This window comes from Marmota flaviventris, chromosome 8, assembly GCF_047511675.1.
Source record: "Marmota flaviventris isolate mMarFla1 chromosome 8, mMarFla1.hap1, whole genome shotgun sequence".
Taxonomy (NCBI): Eukaryota; Metazoa; Chordata; class Mammalia; order Rodentia; family Sciuridae; genus Marmota; species Marmota flaviventris.
In genome coordinates this window covers 38,214,094-38,233,461 of record NC_092505.1, presented here as the reverse complement: position 1 = coordinate 38,233,461, position 19,368 = coordinate 38,214,094, and the positions used below count along the sequence as shown (strand labels likewise).

The 19,368-nt window shown below is 35.6% G+C and overlaps 1 protein-coding gene and 1 long non-coding RNA gene across 3 annotated transcripts in view; one reads left to right on the top strand and one right to left on the bottom strand.

The window, feature by feature from the left end:
• The first annotated feature begins 62 nt into the window (after nt 1–62).
• Nucleotides 63–16,378, top strand: LOC139706701 (uncharacterized). Of its 2 annotated transcripts, none has more exons than XR_011708311.1 (3): nt 63–141; nt 3,269–3,389; nt 16,147–16,378. It is a non-coding gene; the product is annotated as an uncharacterized lncRNA (long non-coding RNA). The 2 variants fall into 2 exon arrangements; XR_011708310.1 differs by lacking the exon at nt 63–141 and adding an exon at nt 209–283.
• The window catches only part of Znf654 (zinc finger protein 654), a 78,672-nt gene continuing 71,765 nt past the window's right edge, over nt 12,462–19,368 (bottom strand). Inside the window, exons 8-9 of the mRNA XM_027929072.2 lie at nt 16,177–18,523; nt 12,462–15,586 (exon numbers count right to left, since the gene is read on the bottom strand). Of these exons, the coding sequence (XP_027784873.2) occupies nt 15,579–15,586; nt 16,177–18,523 (2,355 nt within the window). The 3' untranslated portion in view covers nt 12,462–15,578. The remainder of the gene's footprint in view (nt 15,587–16,176; nt 18,524–19,368) is intronic.

Genomic DNA, 19,368 nt, shown 5'->3' with positions numbered 1-19,368 from the left:
CACCTATCCCGTTTAAGAGAAGCTCAGCGTTTCCACGAAGAACATCGACCTTCCATAAGAGAGCTGGGTGCAAAAAGAATCCCTGAATGCGTCAGGAATCCTTCCTCTGAAAGAGCGCCTAGGAGGGCTACGCAGGTGCAGGTGCGTGGAAAGCCGGAGGCTGCCAGGCGCAGGGCGAGCTCCCGTGATGCCGTGGGGCGGTCCAATGGAGGCGGCTCCTCCCCGCCCACGGGCCCGGCCCCCGGGAGCGCTTGAATGTCTTCTGTGGCCACTTCAGAGCTGGGTGAGCCGGTAGTTTAATATTCTTAAGTTACATAAATTAAAATAATCGTTAACATTATACTGTGAAAAGTTGAAAAAAAAATGAGTCACCTGTCGAATCCCACGTCTGACCACTTCCCAGATGACTCCCCTTTGCAGCTGGCTGGGATCTAATACTGCCTTCATTCCACTAGTCGCCGGCTCCATCCTAGGCAATTTAAGGTTAGGAGTTCTGGAAGGCTGGTTGCCAGGTTTTATTTCGCCGTTTACTTAATTGATTGTGAGCTAGCTCCTTAAACTTTGTGACCCCCAGTTTCCTGTCTCTAAATGAATCTAGTAGAGATACAGTGTCTGGCTCCCAATAGAAGCTTAGTATATGTATATTAGCTGTTAGTAGTAGTAGTATGACAACCCACATATACCCAGAGAGAAACAGCCATGCTCTGCTAGATTCAGGAATCACACTTAAACACACTCCTTGCTTCTGCCTTCTGGATTTTATCTATACTTTAGGTGAGTTAACGTTTAGCGTATTCTCATTTAGTAGATGAAATGTGCAGCTTCTAAATGCCAATATGTGAGGATCCAGGTGAGCAAATGTTAGCACTTTTAAACAATAGCTAAATGTCATAAAATACACCGTATGGTCTTTAAAACAAGGCACGGTTAAATTACCAATGGATGTTATTTGGTGTACCATTTACCCAGTATACACCAATTCGGCTTTTTATTAAGCATTGATGAATTTCTATTTTACTACTTACGTAAGATTGTGAAAAATCAATCTCTCTCTCTCTCTCTCTCTCTCTCTCTCTCTCTCTCTCTCTCTCTTTCTCTCTCTCAGAGCTTTCAGGAGTTTTTCTAGCAAAGACCTGTAGCCAGGCATCCTGTCACAGGACTGTAATCCCAGCAACCCAGGAGCTGAGGCAGGAGAATCAAAATTTTGAGGCCAGCCTGGGCACCTTAGAGAGTCCCTGGATTCAATTCCCAGTAAATAAGGGGGAAAAGAGAGATAAAATTAAGCGCTTATTTCTACTGGTGTGGGACCTCACGGAAGTCATGCATGATTGTCTTTTTATTCATTCATTACTTCATTTTAAAATAATATTTATTATGCAGCCAAATGTCAATTTGCCAGGTATTGTTCTTTGTACTGAGGATAAGCACAAGGCCTTTGGAGATTGCATTCCAGTGGAAGGAAACAGAATATAGACATGTAAGAGACTGTATACTCTGCTGGTAGAGGTTATGAAGAAAAATAAATCAAGAAGTTGTAAGGAAAGGCTTCTCAAAGTGACATTGAAAGAAATGTCAGAAGGAAGTGAGAACATGACCCACAGAGGAATGATCTAGGAAAAAGAAATAGTACAGATTTTGTAGATGAAGGGATGTTCTTGGCACAAAGGAAGGAGGTATACGAGGCTGGAGTAGCTCAATCCTTAAGGAAGACAGTGATTTTATATTTATTTTGATTTTTATCAATGGTTTGTAAATCCCTCCCCAGAGCAGGCCATGGAAACTAGAATTTTTCTTCCCCAACATGGATCATAAAACCTCTAATCTTCTGCCTCTCTGTCTTAGAACTGGTCATAAAGATAGTCTTTGACCTACCCTTGTCTGAAAGTTGGTGGTAAGACCTTCCTCATTCAAAAGGGGTCTTGTCCCATACCCTGGAGGAAGGAGTGCTGCACAGAGTGGCCAAGAAGAATGCTTAGCAGACAAACCAACCCCACTCCATCTGTTAGCATTAGATCACACCTATTTTGTTGAGTTACATTTTGATGTGGTTGTTTATGCTTCAGTCATGTTTGTGCAGTGAAGTCTCCAAAAAACAAGTCTCCATAAAGAGTACACATTCCATAGAGCTTGTGACTAGCTGAACAAATGAAACTTCCTGGAGGTTGGCACATCTGGAGAGGACATGGAAGCTCTGAGCCTCTTCTCCCAAAGTTAGACCTTTGCAATTGTTCATCTGTATCCTTTGTATATCCTTTGTAATATCCTTTGTAATCAACTAGTAAATTTAAGTGTTTCCCTGAGTTCTGCAAACTACTAGAGCAAATTAATCAAACACAGGAAGAGGTTATGAGAACCTGATTTATAGCTCATCAGTCTGAAGCAAAGATAAAACTGGGGCTTCAGACTGGTGTCTAAAGTGGATCAGGGAGCGTATAATCTTGGAACTGAGCTTCAACCTGTGGGACCTGATTCTATCTCTAGGTATAAGGTATTAGCATTGAATAGAGGACACCCAGCTGGTGTCTGCCACTACAAAATTAATTGATTGGTTGTCACAGGGGTCTGGGGAAGGATCTACTGTTGAAAGTAATCTGTATTGTGAATATATTAGGAGAAATAGTTTGAATTAGACTTTATTTTTCCTGAATATAGCACTATTGACATATCTTGGGAAGGATAATTTTTTGTCATAGGAATTGACTAGTGCATTGTAGGATGCTTTTGAGCATCCCTACCTTCTATCAACAAGGTGTTAGTAACCACCTCCTTTTAGTTGAGATAATCAAAAATACCTCTATTGTTGCCATATGTTCCCTTGGAGACAGCAAAATCACCCCCAGTTGAGAACCTCTGATATAAAATAACCTGTCAAAGTGCTATCTGAGATAAAGAAAATGTTCTGTGTATGTACTGCCAAATAATAGTAGTCATCAGCTACTGATAGCTGTTGAGATCTTATAATGTGGCTAGTACAACTGAAGAACAGAACTTAAAGTCTTATTTGAATTTCAGTTAAATCATGATAGCCACATGTGGCTAGTGGCTATTGTATTGGATGATACTTATACTGTATCGTTTGTTGACACCAGTAGAAGATGAGTTCTGTGAAGCAAGGATGTTTGTTTGTTTTGTTCCAAAGACCGATGTTTGTTTGTTTTGTTCCACATAGTAGGTATGCAATGAATATTTGTTAAATAAATGAGTGAGTTGTAAAGTCACTTTAGGGTTTTAAGCTGAGGCATGGAATAATCTGACTTATTTCAAACAGGATCACACTTTGGTGGCGTGAAGAATAGACTGAAGGAAGGCAAGAGTGGAAGAGCCAAGCCCAGTGGCCCATACTATTCCAGCTATTCAGGAAGCTGAGACAGGAAGATCATAAATTCAAGGTACACCTGGACAACTTAGTGAATTATAAAAAAAAAAATAAAACAAAAAGGTCTAGGGATGTAGCTCAGTTACTGAACAACTGGGTTCAATCTCTAATACCACAATTAAAAAAAAAGTAGAGGATAAGGGTCCTCCAACTAGGACACTACCATAGTAGTCCAGGTGAGAGAAGATGGTGGCTTGGGTGGAAGATGTCATAGGAATGATTACAAGATTTTAATTGGTTTGTACCACAAGCTCAAACCATTTACTGAGAGAAGGAACACTGGAGAAAGTATATTTTAATAGGAATACAGAGTAATCAAGGTCAGGCTTCTGGAGCAATGGTGATGCCTAAGAAAGATTGAATTAGTAAAGGTGGTGCAGGAGGAGGCTGAAGAATTACCTGCGAGGGAGAGCAGTAGTGAAAAATGCATAGAACAAAATGGCATGATGAGGACAGTTGCCGCTGTCAACATGACTGGAGCCAAAATTGGGACAGTAACCATAACAAGAGAAATTTAGCAAAATCATGACAAAAATCAGCACCATACCCCTAACAGACTTAATTCTTATAACCTTGCAATTCTTATATCTACTTTTATAGATAAGGAAGTCTGATTTCAGTGGACTATCCTTAATTCCTTAGGTTTATACTATCATAAAACTATCATGCTAGAATTTTAGTACAACAGATCTTCATGCCTGTTTGACTGTTTTCAGTAAACATTACACTGAATTCTTTCTTGAACAGAAATAAAAAATATTCTCCAAGTTTGAGCAGTTTGAGTTATTAGGTCTTACTAATTAAATATCTATTCACCCAACTGTAGTTATTTAAGTACCAACTAATGGGAAAATGTAAATGTCTTAGAAACAGTTCCTGAGAAGGATCTATTAATTTAAGAGGAAACTGATTACTTTCTGGTGAAATAAAATTAACTATATTACTCTAGATCTGTGGTTTTCAAACCTTAGCTTACACAGGAATTACCTGAAGACTTACTTGTTAAATGTCAGATTGGTTCCCAACCTGACCAATATTTAGCATTTCTTACAATTTCACCAGTGATGCTGATTCTGCTGCTCCAGGGTCCACACTTTTACGAATCACTGCTAGTAGAAGATAATGAAATATCAGTCAGGCAATGAAATATCTGTATCAGACTTTATCCTGTCTCTGAAATTACTGATCCTCAGGCCATGCTAGCCCTTTCTATTTGCATTTATTAGATTCACTCATATTCTGTATTTGTAGGGGAAACTCACATGGCAGAATGGAAATATGGTTTTAGGACACTTATGATTTTCATTCCCACCTCTCCATTTATTAACTGTGTGATTTTAGTTGGTCTTTGAGTCTTGGTGTCTGAAAAGCAGTGTTTATGTTTATGCTTGAGTTAACAAGCATAAATTATAGAGGTACTACATAGAAAGTAGCTGATACACAGTAATTTAGTAGAATAAAAGAATTTCTTCCCAATTTAGAGGACCTATCAAAAAAGAATGAACCTCTTTTTTTTTAAATTTTTATTCCATATAATATTGGATTGACTCCACTTAAAATTGATATATAGCCCCAACCTCTGCTGCTGTTATTCACTGAGTATTGAAATCAATAAAAATCTGATATTATGCTAGGTGCTTTGGTATTGATATGATTTGATTGTGTCCCCCAAATGCTCATACCAACACCAAAGCATCTAGCATAATATAAGATTTATATTGATTTCAAAATCAGTGGATAACAGCAATAGGGGGGAAAAAAGTTCCATCCTTGGTTTAATGATACCAAGGTAGTTGAACTCTTACGAAATGATCAGCTCATGGGTGTACCACTTTTGGAAGGAATCAATGTAATTCTCAAAGGAGTTGGTTGGCTTCTGAGATACATTTATTATAAGAGTGAGCCTGGGCCCCCTCCCCTCTCTTTTGCTTCCTTGCTGGCATATATGCCTCCTTTACACACTGGTTCCATTTCTGCCTCTCCACATGTTGTGATATATCCAGGTGTGGCACCATGCTGTTTAGTGCTTCCAACCACCAGAATTGTGAACCAAATAAACCTCTTTTAGACTTTATCCAGTGTCAGATATTCTATTAAAACAACACAAAATAGACTAAGACACAGTGAAAAGCAACTTAATTGGGTTATCGTTAAAGCATACTTAGTAACTAGAATTCTTCAATTATAGAAACTTGGAAGTTTCTGGAAACTTCAAGAAAGTTATATAAATTCCAATAATTTGCCTAAATATCTTAGTACATTCATTGTTCAAAAATAGTTCACATTTAGTCTAAGATTATATGAATGTAATTATGTCACATTTTATTTTATATGACACAATTTTTCTCCACATTTTTTATTGGTACATTACAGTTATATATACTGGTGGCTTGTTGTTACTTATTTGTACATTCACACAATACATAATATAATAATATAATTTGCCCAATATCACCAGCACTTTCCCCCTTCCTTACCACCTCCCACCTCTTGGTTCCTTCCCTCTTTTGATATCCCTTTGATTTTCATGAGAATTGCATCCATTTTTCTTTTTCTTTTTCCCTTCTAGCTTTCTCATGAGAGAAAACATACAGCTCTTAACCTTCTGAGTTTGACTTATTTCACTTAATAGTCCCTAGTTCCGGCCATTTGCCTGGAAATGACATAATTTCATTTTTATTTATGGCTGAATAAAACTCCATTGTGTATATATACCAGATTTTCTTTATCCATTCATCTGTTGATGGACACCTAGGTTGACTGTGCTGCAGTAAACATGGGTATGCATGTATCACTGTAGTATGATGATTTTAATTCTTCAGCATAAATACCAAGGAGTGGTATAGCTGAGTCATATGGTGGTTCCATACCTAGTGTTTTGAAGAACCTCCATATTAAATACCAAGGAGTGGCATAGCTGAGTCGTATGGTGGTTCCATGCCTAGTGTTTTGAAGAACCTCCATACTGATTTCCATAGTGGTTATTTTCATTTACAATCCCATCAACAATGAAAAAGTGTTCCTTTTTCTCCACATCCTTTCTAGCATTTATTATTATTTGTATTCTTGATGACCGCTATTCTGACTGGTGTGAGATGAAATCTCAGTGTAGTTTTGATTTGCACTTCCCTAATTGCTAAAGTTATTGAACATATTTATGGGGAAGCAACCAGCACCTTGCCAGGGGCTCCTTTATCCTTCCCAAGAAGATATAAGCCACCAGAGAAAATAAGTCAGAAATAATTAAAGTTTTCAAGTAGAGCACCTGATAGATCCAGCCTACACAGGAGCTGGAGCTGGACAAATAAAAAATGGCCCCTGTAGTTTATTTAACAGAGTACATCAAAGGCAGAGATAAGGTTTCAGGGGTGGAGTTGGAGTCTTGCTTCTTGATGTCTTGCAGTCAACAGGTCGATTGGCATCTTGGCAAGTCACATCCATCTCTGAGAGGCTATGTGGCTGCAGCAGGTCACCCCCATCTCCGTTGCTGTGTGGGACCTCAGAAAGAGGTTGGATAGGGCTCATAATATGTCTGAGTGGTCTTGGCCAGAGGAAATTTCCACTGGAAGTTCCCAGATGCCAGATTCTCCTATTCACTAGGTTGTGATGCTGAGATAGTTCTCTCTTCACATTCCTAATTATTTCCTTTGCTGTGCAGAAGCATATTAATTTGATGCCATCCCATGTATTAACACATGGCACTATTTCCTGAGCTTTAGGGGTCCTATTGAGAAGATGTTGCCTGTGCCTCTATGTTGGAATGTTGACCCTGTATTTTCTTCTAGGAGTTTCATAATTTCTGGTTTAATTCCTAGGTCTCTGATCCATTTTGACTTGATTTTGGTGCAAGGTGAGAGATAAAGGTGTAGTTTCATTCTTCTACATGTGCATAACCATTTTTTCCTGGCCCAATTTTTTAAAAGGCTGTCTTTTTACCAATATATGTTTTTGACATCTTTGTCACGGATCAGAGGACTATAGATGTGTGGGTTTGTCTCTCTATATATATTCTATTCTGTAACTTTGGTCTATACGTCTGTTGTTATGTCAGTAGCATGCAGTATTTGTTTTTGTAGCTCTGTAGTATAAATTGAAGTCAGGTATTGTGACTGTAGCTTTTTTCTTTTTTTTGGCTTAGAATTGCTTTGGGTATTCTGGGCCTTTTAAATTTGTCCAAATGAATTTTAGGAATTTTTTTCTAGTTCTGTGAAGAATGTCATTGATATTTTGATGGGGATTGCATCAAATCTGTATATTGCTTTTTGTAGTAAGGCCGTTATAACAATATTAATTCTGCCTATTTACAAACATGGGAGGTCTTTCCTTGTTCTCAGGTTTTCTTCAACTTCTTTCTTCCTTCAGTGTTCTATAGTTTTCATTGTAGAGGTCTTTCACTTTCTTGGCTAGATTTTATTTATTTATTTATTGGCTATTGTGAATGCAATTGTTTTTCTGATTTTTTTGCATAAATAGATTTATGTGATGAATTACATTTATTGGTTTGTATATATTAAACCATCCTTGTGTCTTTGTAATAAAACCAACTTGGTTTTTTTGTACAGTCTTCTTAATATTGAACATGACTTGCTAGTATTTTACAAAGTACTTTTGCATCTAAAGTTCATCAGGGATATTTGTCTATAATAGTTTTCTTGTATTGATGTGTCCTTATCTGGTTTTGGTATGAGTGTGATATTGGCTTTATAGAATGAATTTCGAGCCTGTAGGATGTGACTTTTACAAACAATTTACAGTTGGGTCTCATTTTTTAATCCATTCTGCCAGCCTATGGCTTCTCATTAGAGTTGAGACCACTTACATTACTACAGAGAGATGTTTATTAATTCCTGGCATTTTGGTTTACTTATAATGAGCTAGATTCTTATTTGTTTAGCTACTCTTCAAATGAAAGTTGTTCATCTGTGAACTCTTTTGAGTTTGTTTTTGATTTCTACTGTATGGAGTATTTCACTAAGTAAATTTTGTAGTGCTTGTTTAGTTGCTATGAATTCTTTTAATCTCTGTTTATCTTGGAAATTTTATATTTCTCTTCAATTTTGAAGGCTAACCTTGGCTGGATATAGCAGCCTTGGTTGAGTTATTTTCTTTTGGGACTTGGAATATATCATTACAAGCCCTACTGCCTTTGAGAGTTTGTACTCAGAAATCAGAAATGATTCTGATTGGCTTGCCTCTAAATGTGACCTGATCTTTTTGTCTTGAGGCTTTTAAAATTCTATTTTTGTTCTGTATATTAGGCATTTTAATTATAATGTGTCATGAAAAGGTTTTTATTTTGATCTTGGGGTTCTGAATGCCTTCTGTATCTGGAAGTCCATCTCATTCTGAAGGTTCAGAACATTTTCTGTTGTTATTTTCCTGAAGATATTAATTTATTCCATTGGCCAACATCTCAAAACCCTCCTCAATTTCAGTGATTCTTAAATTTGCTTTCTTAATGTTGCCCCAGAGTTCTTATATATTCTGATCATGGTCACTTTTTTCCTTTAATAATGACTGACTGTTCAAGGCTGCCACATTGTCCTCCAGCTCTGAGATTCAATCTTTAACATGGCCTACTATAGTAGAGAAACTTTCAACTGAACATTTTATTTGATTTATTGTGTCTTTCATTTCCAAGATTTCTGGGGGGTTTCCCCTAATATTTCTATCTCCTTACTGAATTTCTTATTCATATCCTGTACTTACTTCCTTAATTCATAAAGTTGTTATTCTGCGTTCTCTTGATCACTTTTTAAATGATTCTTTGAATTCTTTATCTGATATTTCATCCACATCACTATCTTTGGGTCAGTTACTGGTGAATTATGAACTCTAGGAAGTGTCATATAACATTGTGTGCTCATGTTTCTTGTATTTCTGTTTTGTGAATATGTTGGGAGGCATTTCTCTTCTGCTCTTATGTATGGGCCTTTTTAGGGCACAGTCTTCACTTGCCAAAATGTCCTAGAATAATCTAGATTGAGACTCCCCTTGTAAGTGTGGTATCCGTAGCCTTGGTATTAATTCTGTTTTTGTTGTCAGTGGATGCCTGTAGGTGGGACCTGGGGACCTACCCCTGTCTGTTTCTACTTGGGGTCTGGTCACTAGTTTGGGTTTTCATCTTTTGTATTCTTTGTATTAAAGGGTAGCTAAAGATTGAGTATCATTAATTTGAGTGTGCAGCAAGGTACACTACCAAAAGGTTAAGTTTAGTCCAACAGCAGAGTCTCTACCCTTTGAACTTACAGTATCCATGTAGGTTCCCAGAACCTCACAGAATAGGGCAAAACAAATAATAGAAACAACCAATGCAAACTATATATAGCATTAAAATAAATACCCAGTTCCTATTATGACATGTATGATATTATTGCCAACAAAAACAGGAATGTGAGGTCAGCAATTGTCAGTAGTAAAAACAATAGCCATGAACCAAATCTGGCTTTAAAGCATACTATATCATCTATATCAACTATATCATCCACAGCACTACTAATTTCATCATCAATAATGATAGGGGCAGGAGTTACATAAATCAATTTTAAAAGATAATCAAGATACAGTTAAGAGAAAATAAAAAATTGAACAAAGACTGCAGAAGAGATGTAGCATGTGATGGTAATAAAGAAGGAAGAGAACAAATACCAGAAACAAAGGAGAGAAAAAGAGAGAATAATAGAATTTGGCTGTTAATAGAAAAAATACAATGAAAACATACAAACCAAAGAATCCTCTCAAAAGATAAAGCAAGGAAAAATAACTACAGTAAAAATTAAAAATGCGAAAATTGAAGAAAAAAAGAAACAAATATATATGTATATGTCTCTGAACCAATCAAGCACACACACACACACACCCGGGTTGGGGGCGGGGAGACCTTAGTCTCCACGAATGGTGGTCAGAATAGTCACCAAAGATGTATGGGCATTGACTATGCCCACCTGTCTTTCCATGTCTTCTTGAGCTATGTCCTGAAAGCAAAAGCAAGGGTTGTTAAACCCTTACTCTTTATATTGCTCTCTGAGCTGCCAGTTGTAGTAGCTAAAGTCTGAATCTCATTCAGATAATTCTCAGCTTTCCTTCTCAGCAGTGTAAGGTAGAATGGAGTGGAATATACTGTCAGTTGGAATTTTGTCAACACAGACCAGATCAGTGCACTCCTAGGGTGCAGCTGCTTCAGAGTTAAGGGAGTGGACTTCTGAGGGGTGGGGCTTTGGTCTAATCAGGCCTCAGGAACTTTTTTGAGTGGTATCTGCTCTAGAGAAATTTGATCAACACACCCTTAGGGCCTGAAAGTTGCTCCTATCTTTTGGGGTTCTGGATCTAAGGAGCATCCCAAGAATGGGAGCCAGTTCTCCACACATGATGGTACCCAGAACATAGCCTTCCCAGAATTAATCCCTAAGTGTAATTCACACTCCCATTCATATTTCTGGTCTGCTTCTGCTGGTCACAGGAGCTTCCAGACTAAAAGAGAAGTGAGCTGGACTCCCCCTTCCTTTTTCAACATGAATCCTCCTAGTTACAATCTTCTCTATGCCTGTTTCACTCATGTTCTTCTAGGTACACCTTACGCCGCACAGTAAGTGCTTGCGGATAGAATTTGGCTGTTAACAGAAGAAAATAAATATAAACAAATACACTGAAAAATATACAAATCAAAGAATCCTAACTCTCAAAAGAGAAGGCAAGGAAAATAACTATATTAAAAATGCTAAAATTGATGATACCCTAGCTCTGCAACAACAGCCGCAGCATGACCACTTCAAGATGGCTCTGCCTCAGTTCTCTGAGGCCAGTTGGGAAACAGCCCTTTTCTTTTCAAACACTAGTGCTTACGGCAGCCTCGGGATCAGTTAAGTTCAGGGCTCTTTTCTGATCTCAGGTTTTTATGTACCAAATCTATTTCTGTATTCTCCCTTCCTCTGTGGTGAACCAGTGCCATTACAGCTGTCACTGTCATAACTGGCTTAGCTCCAAGGTACTCTGTCATCTTTGGTTAATATACCCAAATTTGATTATGACATTCTAATTGTCCAGTATTGAATTTTAGTGAAATCTCTTTCACCCATCTTACTGAGGAGCAGTACTGGCTGCTTGAATCCCATGCTGCAGAGCAGCTAAGAATATAGCCTTCCTCTAAACTGCTGTCTTGAATCCCCAATCAGAATTTTACACCTCAGAACTATACTGTTTCAACAACTTTCTCATTTGTGTAATATGTGCAAATCATGATAAATCATTATCTATTCTTTCACTTGCAGTTCTATCTCATTGCATTAAAAGTGGTTATTTTTCTACACAAAGCCTCATTTTTCCCATTTAAGTGTTATGGCCAACAACATCATTTTTGGTTACACATTAATTGACCTAAACATTTCCCCACTGAAATACTTTTGTAGGAATGTATTTCATTGTGATTTATATTTTAATATTTGTATGTGCTGGGGATTAAAACAAGAGCTTCACACATGCTAAGCATGTGCCCTACCACTGAGCTACACATCTAGATCTCCCTGTATAAGAGATTGAGTCTCCCCATTTCTCAGGCTTGCTCCAAACTCCTGTGCTCAAATGGTCCTTCTGCTGGGACTACAGGCCTGTGCCACCATGCCCAGGATATCCTAATATTTTAACATGACTTCAGTCTACTTTTTTTTTATTTTTTAGCTCACCCACAAGTTCATCTTTGTAGAATTACAAATACAGACATATCCATTCACTAGACAGTGAATGAATGGGTAAGCCTTTGGTGGAGAGTTCTGGTATTTCTTTACCCCCACTAAGCAGAGTTCTTTATCACACTGAAACCACTTACCTGAAGTGTCTTTAATGATAGAATTCTATCATCTGTTGTTCCTGCATATGGACATTTGTTAAAATAATGTTTAAAAATGTCTATTTTGTGTAAACTGTTAGATTTTTCTGTATTATAATGTTTATAAAAAAATCATACAATAATCTGTCGTAATGACAGTAACTGAAATACCCCATTCCTTTAATGATGAGACATAAAATATTTTACCTTAAATAAGCCTAATTCCTTTTGAAAGCATGTACTACATAAAACTGAACACTTGCATTATCAACAAGGACAATGTTTTATTGAACAAATCTATGTACAGTACAAAAAATTTCTTGAAATGAGACACTATTGTTGATTTATTGCAGTTCAATGGCTCAGTTTTAATTTGTACTCTTATAAAATGCAAAGTAAAATAATTTAATGTTCAACAAGGAAGCACAAATTTCCTTTCTTGCTGAATCGGTAATATCTTTCACATATTACAATTCCAAAATGCGTATGCAGCATTTACTCATTCCAAAAAGGTGTTTTACAGTACCAAATAAATTAAAAAATAAACACTATCATCCCTTTTAGGTTTTTTCACCCATACAATAGTATTAAACCAAACGTGAAAGGAATACGGCTGAACCTTCTGTGTGATTTGAAAAGAATCACAAGTTCAATAATATAAATTATGTATGCGTTATATAGTTGGTGGTTTTTTAAAAAAAGGAATATGGCTAAAGCCCAAAGTACCAGTGTCCTTGTCCACGGAGATTCCCCTTTTCAGTATAGTCTATGGTGAGCAGCAAAAATTCAGACTTGCTCTTTTCTTGACCTCGCTGACACAGCAGAAAGTTAATATTTAATTTTTTGAAGGAAATTTTTATTCAAAACAAAGATTTGAAACTTGATTCATGTAAGATGTCATATCCTCAAAAGAGAAGTAGAAAAGAAGAAAATGAAAATAATCTGAGGAGTAAAAAGACATTTTCCTTTTTTTCTGAATCCCAAATTAAAACTGTTAGAAATGGACTCCATAAAAGCAAAAAGATGTAGGTTTACATTTTAGAAGACAGAAGAAAATACATTCTTTCAATAGGCGTTATTTGAGAAGTGTATAAATAAAAAGAACAATGTAGTTAAGTAGAACTTCATGACATTTCTTGATTTTTATCAACCAATTTGATCTCTTGCAGAAAATTTTCTAACACAAAAGTAGGAGTAAAACTTTGGAGTAAAAACAGAATAATATCACGTGGAATACATTTGAAACATCTTAGCATGAACTTTAAAATCAGTGAAAATATTAACACTTTGTGGGCATATATTTGTGTCAATGATTACAACTTATAAAAAAATTAAAAGTAAAAAAAAATGTGGCAAAATTCTATTTTAAACTTCTGGAATGTACAAAGCAGAAATTTTATTTCAAAAAAACTTCATTGTCCAGATGAACCAGTTTCCAAACAAAATTTTTATTACAAGATGTATTTTTAGAATGAAATGAAATAAAACTCAATTATTACATTTTCAGTATTACGAAGTATGGAAAACATTGTCCTTTAAAGAAAGGATTTAAAAACTTGATTAGGAGTTGTTTTTATTTATTTGTTATCTACATGTAAATTCCACAGCCTAATGTAGGCTACATAACAAAACAAACTTAAATTTCATTGGAATGGACGTAACGACCATCATTGCATAGTAGTGAATGCCCATGATAAATAAACTAATATAACTGAGACGTAGTTTTTAGATTATCTGATCTAATATGACCTGGAAATCAAATTTAATAAAAGTTTGGATGCTACCCTGGAAGAAATGTCCCATTTTTTCCTAATAATCTTACTCAAGAAGTTCCAGTATTCCTAAAATTTGTAGTAGTAGGATCTGATGAGATTATCTGCCTTGAAAAAAAAAAATTTAACAGCTGAAATAATTGGAATAGTTGGCTGACATCTGTATATTATGGGTCAGTTTTTAAAGAATTTGCCTTTGCATTTTACCTTTTTACTCCTGTTTTACTTTAACATACTATTAGGTAAAAGATCTTTAAGCATCCTCCTTTCAACAATGGGACAAATGGAAAACATCTGAGAGGGTATTTTAAAAAATTTTAAAATGTATGTTTTAATAATTTATTAAGTTAAATCTTCCTTAGGAAAATTACTGGTCACCAAGGAAAATAATGCATTAATATATCTCTTACTATGTTCCTGCTGTGCAAATTTTTGTGTAAATACTTACTTTTATATATAAACATTACTATGCAGACCAAATTCATCACTAATGAATAAAAAACTTAAGTAGTATGGCTTATTTTGGAATTAATTCTAACTGAATAAAATGAATGAATTCTCAACCTGATTCTTAGCTGACATTTTTTAAGCCAGTTATTTTCATAGGACTGTACTTAGATAACTCACACTAATGTCTAAAGGACCTTACTATGAATCATCAAGCAATGTCCTAACATTATATACAAATAAAATATCCCAGTGTGCTTTTACCATTATTCACATTGAAGAATTTGCAATTCAGTGTTTTCCTTCAACTACGTAGCCTGTAATGGTCTTAGATTCCTCCCATAATACCCCCAAATTTCCGATGGTACTTTTCCATTTAATTGACACTGATGTGTTTTAAAATATAACCAATTTATATTACAAAAGCGGAAAGTGGAAGGTTCTATCAAGAGCTCATTAGCAAAGCATTGTTTTTTTATTGTTTTTTAATTTTAAATGCTGGTATCATCATTCATTGAGGTTTGGCCTGTCTAATCAATCTGGAAACAGTTACAATCTTTAATAGATAGCATGGTGATAAAGCAAGCTTTTTTCTATGTATCAGCTACTAAATTATATCACAAACCAAATAGCAGTGGTTCCTTAAAACGGTTGACCAGAAAGAAGGACATAATCTGATTATGTATGACAAAAAAACAAATTCCATTTGTAGAATGATTTACATTGTTTATTATTTCAAACCAGCTCTCCCTCCACCTCCTTTTTTTTACTGGGTTAACTTTTCCTTTTCTGTAAGGCCATAGCTGGGTTTTTTTTCCCCCTCCGATTTGTTGCCCAAACATGTTTTCACATAAGCAAAACTGAACATGCTGCTATTAATCATCATAAAGTTTTTGAAAATGTGGTTTTCTGGATAACTGGTACTTTGGGAGTTTTATAATAACCCTTTTGGAGTCTAAAACCAGCACATCTCCTCTGCAAGTTCATTCTAGAAAATGTGCTTTGTCTTTTATCTTTAGTAATCCGAGACCACTCTAAAATTAAGGCCATCAGGGAAATAGCAAACTGATGATGCGTTTTCTTGAAGTAGTGTTTTTTTTTTTTTTGTTTTGTTTTTTTTCACACTACTGCTTGATCGACAGATCTTTCTGAAACATTTTTATCAGGCACCTGTAAAACAGAACATGTCTATTAATTCAAATTTTATATATGTTCAAAAGGAATTCTAAGTCAGATTCCCATTTAACTCATACCCTTAGTCAAGGATATTGCATTAATAGAAAGGCAATCTCTTTTTTTACTCCTTTTTGTTTTCTTTCAACTATTTTCTTACTTCTATTTTTTATAATACTCAACTTTACTTGATTTATATTCTGGCATGCAGCTGAAAAAGCATTTCCATAAAAATTATTTTGTTTCTAAAACTTTTATTACATGAAATTTTAATGAAGAAAAGCCTGTGATATAGTGGAAAAAGTAGGATAAAATATACAAAACTTTTATTCAAGTCCTGGCTTCCCCAAATTACTTTCCTATGCCTATGCAAAACTTGTGAATTTCAGTTATGTGATCTATAAAACAGGAATAGAAATATCACCTAACAGTGCTTGTGAATTAAAGGAAGTAATGTGTGGGGTGGTGCTTTATTACATATGTTGTGCAAATGTTAATTATTTTAGCCCCATAAAGATGTATTATACCTATATTTATGGAACTTCATATTTCTACAGATACATCTAATGAGAACATAGAAGACTTACTTTCATCATCTGAATCAAATCCAAAGAGTGTCTGACATTTCTTTTGTGCAAGGTGAGCCTCAAGTGCTTCTGCATTACAGTAGGTGGTCAGGCATTTGCCACATCTTAATCTTTTCACTGATTTTTTATAAATGTTATCTTGATCAGAACAGGCATCTACTCTATCAGTCAGAAATTTTCTGCGTTTTGGCATACTAAGGTACCGTTCATCAAGGTAACTAGGAGGCAATGGTCTAACATATGGCTTTGTTAAAATTAAGCCATATGAAGTATGTTCACTTGCAAGATTTGGTTTGGATGGTGCCTGAGATACTGGCAGGGTATTATGTTCTTGTGGTACAACAGAGGGTAAAATAGAACCATTTTCTGTCCTGATTCTGTTTCCATCAGTTTTCAAAGCAGGATCTGATGAAACTAGAGGTGCTTGCTCTATTTCACTGTGTCCATTGACTAAATCACTAATACTACAACTATTTTCTGAATTTGGCTCTATGTCAGGCATCTTTTGGTCTATCAAGCTTATATTTGAAACAGTGTCATCAGAATGTTCATTTCCATTCTGGACTAAACTGTCTGATTTGTTTTCCATACTTTCTATACATGTCTTTGGTTCTGTAGAATCTCTCCTTGATTTGCTAGTAGGAACTGGCAGACTAACAGTTTGTTTCTCATTACTAGATGAGTCTTTCTCCTGATGAATAGAATTTGAATCTGTATGAACATCCAAAAGAACTGCTTCACTTGGTTGTACAGACGATTCTGGTGTTTTACTTAAATAATGCTGAGCCTCATGTTCATATAGCAGAGGAAGATCTTCAAAAAGCTCATGGCATTCTGGAAAACTACACTGAGCTTGAAATATCCTGTGACTTTTCGTATGCTGGGCAAGTTGGAATGGCAACTTAAACGACTCGTTGCAATTAAAATGCAAACAAAAGTACACATTTGGATAGCTGTGTCTATTAAGGTGATCTATAAAATGTTGAGAATCTTCAAACTGCCTTTGACAAAATTTGCACTTTCCTTTGCTCCACTTCATTACTGTTTGTCGCACATTTAAGTCAGTTGGATGTACAGTCCTTGCATGTGTGTTTAGAAATCCAATTCTCTTAAATATTCTGACACAGCCAAGAGCAGGACACTTAAAATTTCCTTCTTGATCTGTAGCATATATGTCTTTTGGATGGCACACAGTTCCATTGATTTTATGAAGTACTGAAGTTTCTTGATTCAGGTCATAATCATCATCTTCATAATCACCTTCTTCATCTTCTTCCTCCCCGTAGTCATCCTCACATTGAGGTAAAGGCTCTGAAACATTATTTAAAGAAGTATCAGGATTGCCATTTTCAATAATGTTTTCAATCACATCTTCTGGTACACTTAGGGGAATTTCAATGAATTCAGCCACATGCTCAGGAATGACTTCTTTGTTTCCATCACTGGAAGCAGTCAGAGTTCCTACTTCCAAATCCTTGTTATCAGAATTTCCATTTTCAAATGAAATGGAAGGACTGGAATAATTTATTTCTTCCAAAGCAGTGATTTCCTGATCATCTTGTTGAGCTGCAGCAATTTGCTGTCTCTGTATCTTCTTAACATGATTCTTTAAATGCTTCTGCATAAGTCCTCTGTTTCTAAATTTCCTACCACATATTACACATGAAAAACTGCCTTTCTTCTGATGAGCCTGGGCATGCCTTACAATATGACCACCAAGAAATTCCTTGTTGCATAGCATACACCGATGTCTAGGAACATTGTGATCCACTTTGGAAGTGTTAAGAGCTGTAAGGTTTTTCTTTGTATTAACATGACCTCTAGGTTGCACTCCAGATAGATCATCAGCATCAGTCTCTCCAGTGCTCTGATCTGTAGGAGAGTCAAGCCCTTCATCTAAACTTTGCTGTTCCACTGTCTTTTTTAGATTACCTGTAGAATTTTCCAGTGTACTTTCATTTAGAAATCTAACTGCTGATTTATCATTCAGTAATGCCACACAGTTCTTCTTAATCATTACAAAGTTCCAAAATTCAGGATCAAAAAACAATCCCTTTTTCAAAATTGGAAGTAATTCAAAACGAACACGATTTTGAACACTACTTGTGCCTTCATTATATTCTTCATCTGGACGTTTGTAAAGCTCTTCAACAGTATGATAAGCTTCTAAGGAGCGCTCTAGAAAAAATATTGAAAGCGCACAAATCCTGAGGATCTCCAAATCATTTGGCAAAAAATGTGCAATTGTTTTATAAATTAGACATTTAGTCTTAGGATCATCATGAAGGTCAAGTTGTAGAGCACAACCACAAATTTCAACACAAATTTGCAAGCCTTCTTCTTCAACCTGTAAAAAGAAAAATATTACTACTAAATAACTTTTTTTAAAAAGTGATTATAGCAACTTTTTTTAAAAAAATACAATTATGAAGGGGAACCTTTTAGCACACAGTATTTCAAGGTGCAATTTTCCTTAACTGGTAGCTTTAACTCCTGTTTATTATTATCTTTCTTTTTTTAAAACAAGAAATCTGAAATAGATAGGACATTAGTTTTCACTTTAATTTTCAAGTTTAACAAACTCAGTAACCACAACAAAATATTTCATAAGTTTCAGTTATTACAACGGCTTACAAATGCAAGATTGATCACTTTATTACTTTAAATACCACTCTTACATTCTTTGACAGAAGGGTTAACTTGGAAATAGTGTTAAGAAATAATTTTATGCCAGTCATGCCTGTAATTCCGGTGACTGGGGATACTGAGGCAGGAGGAACACAAGTTCCAGGCCATCCTCAGGAACTTAGCAAGCTTTGTCTCAAAATTTAAAAGTAAAAAGAAATGGTGAGTACTTTAGTGGTAAAGAACCCCTAGGTTCAATCTACAGTTCCAAAACCAAAAAACAAAACTATTATGGAAATTTTTATAATGGTATACTAAACATTATGTATTTTACTGTTAATATTATTTATTTTCAATGCTAGGAATCAAAGCTAGGGCTTCGTGCATGCTCAAGTCCTCTATTACTGAACTACCACCCCACCCCAAGAAATGTTTATCCAAATAAAGGGGAAATGCAGTGTACATGAACAGAGTAGTTATCATTTGGCAATCTAACAGAATATCAGAATACTAAGCCTACTGGAAAATATCTAAAAATAATTTAAACTTTAAAACTTTTATTAATTA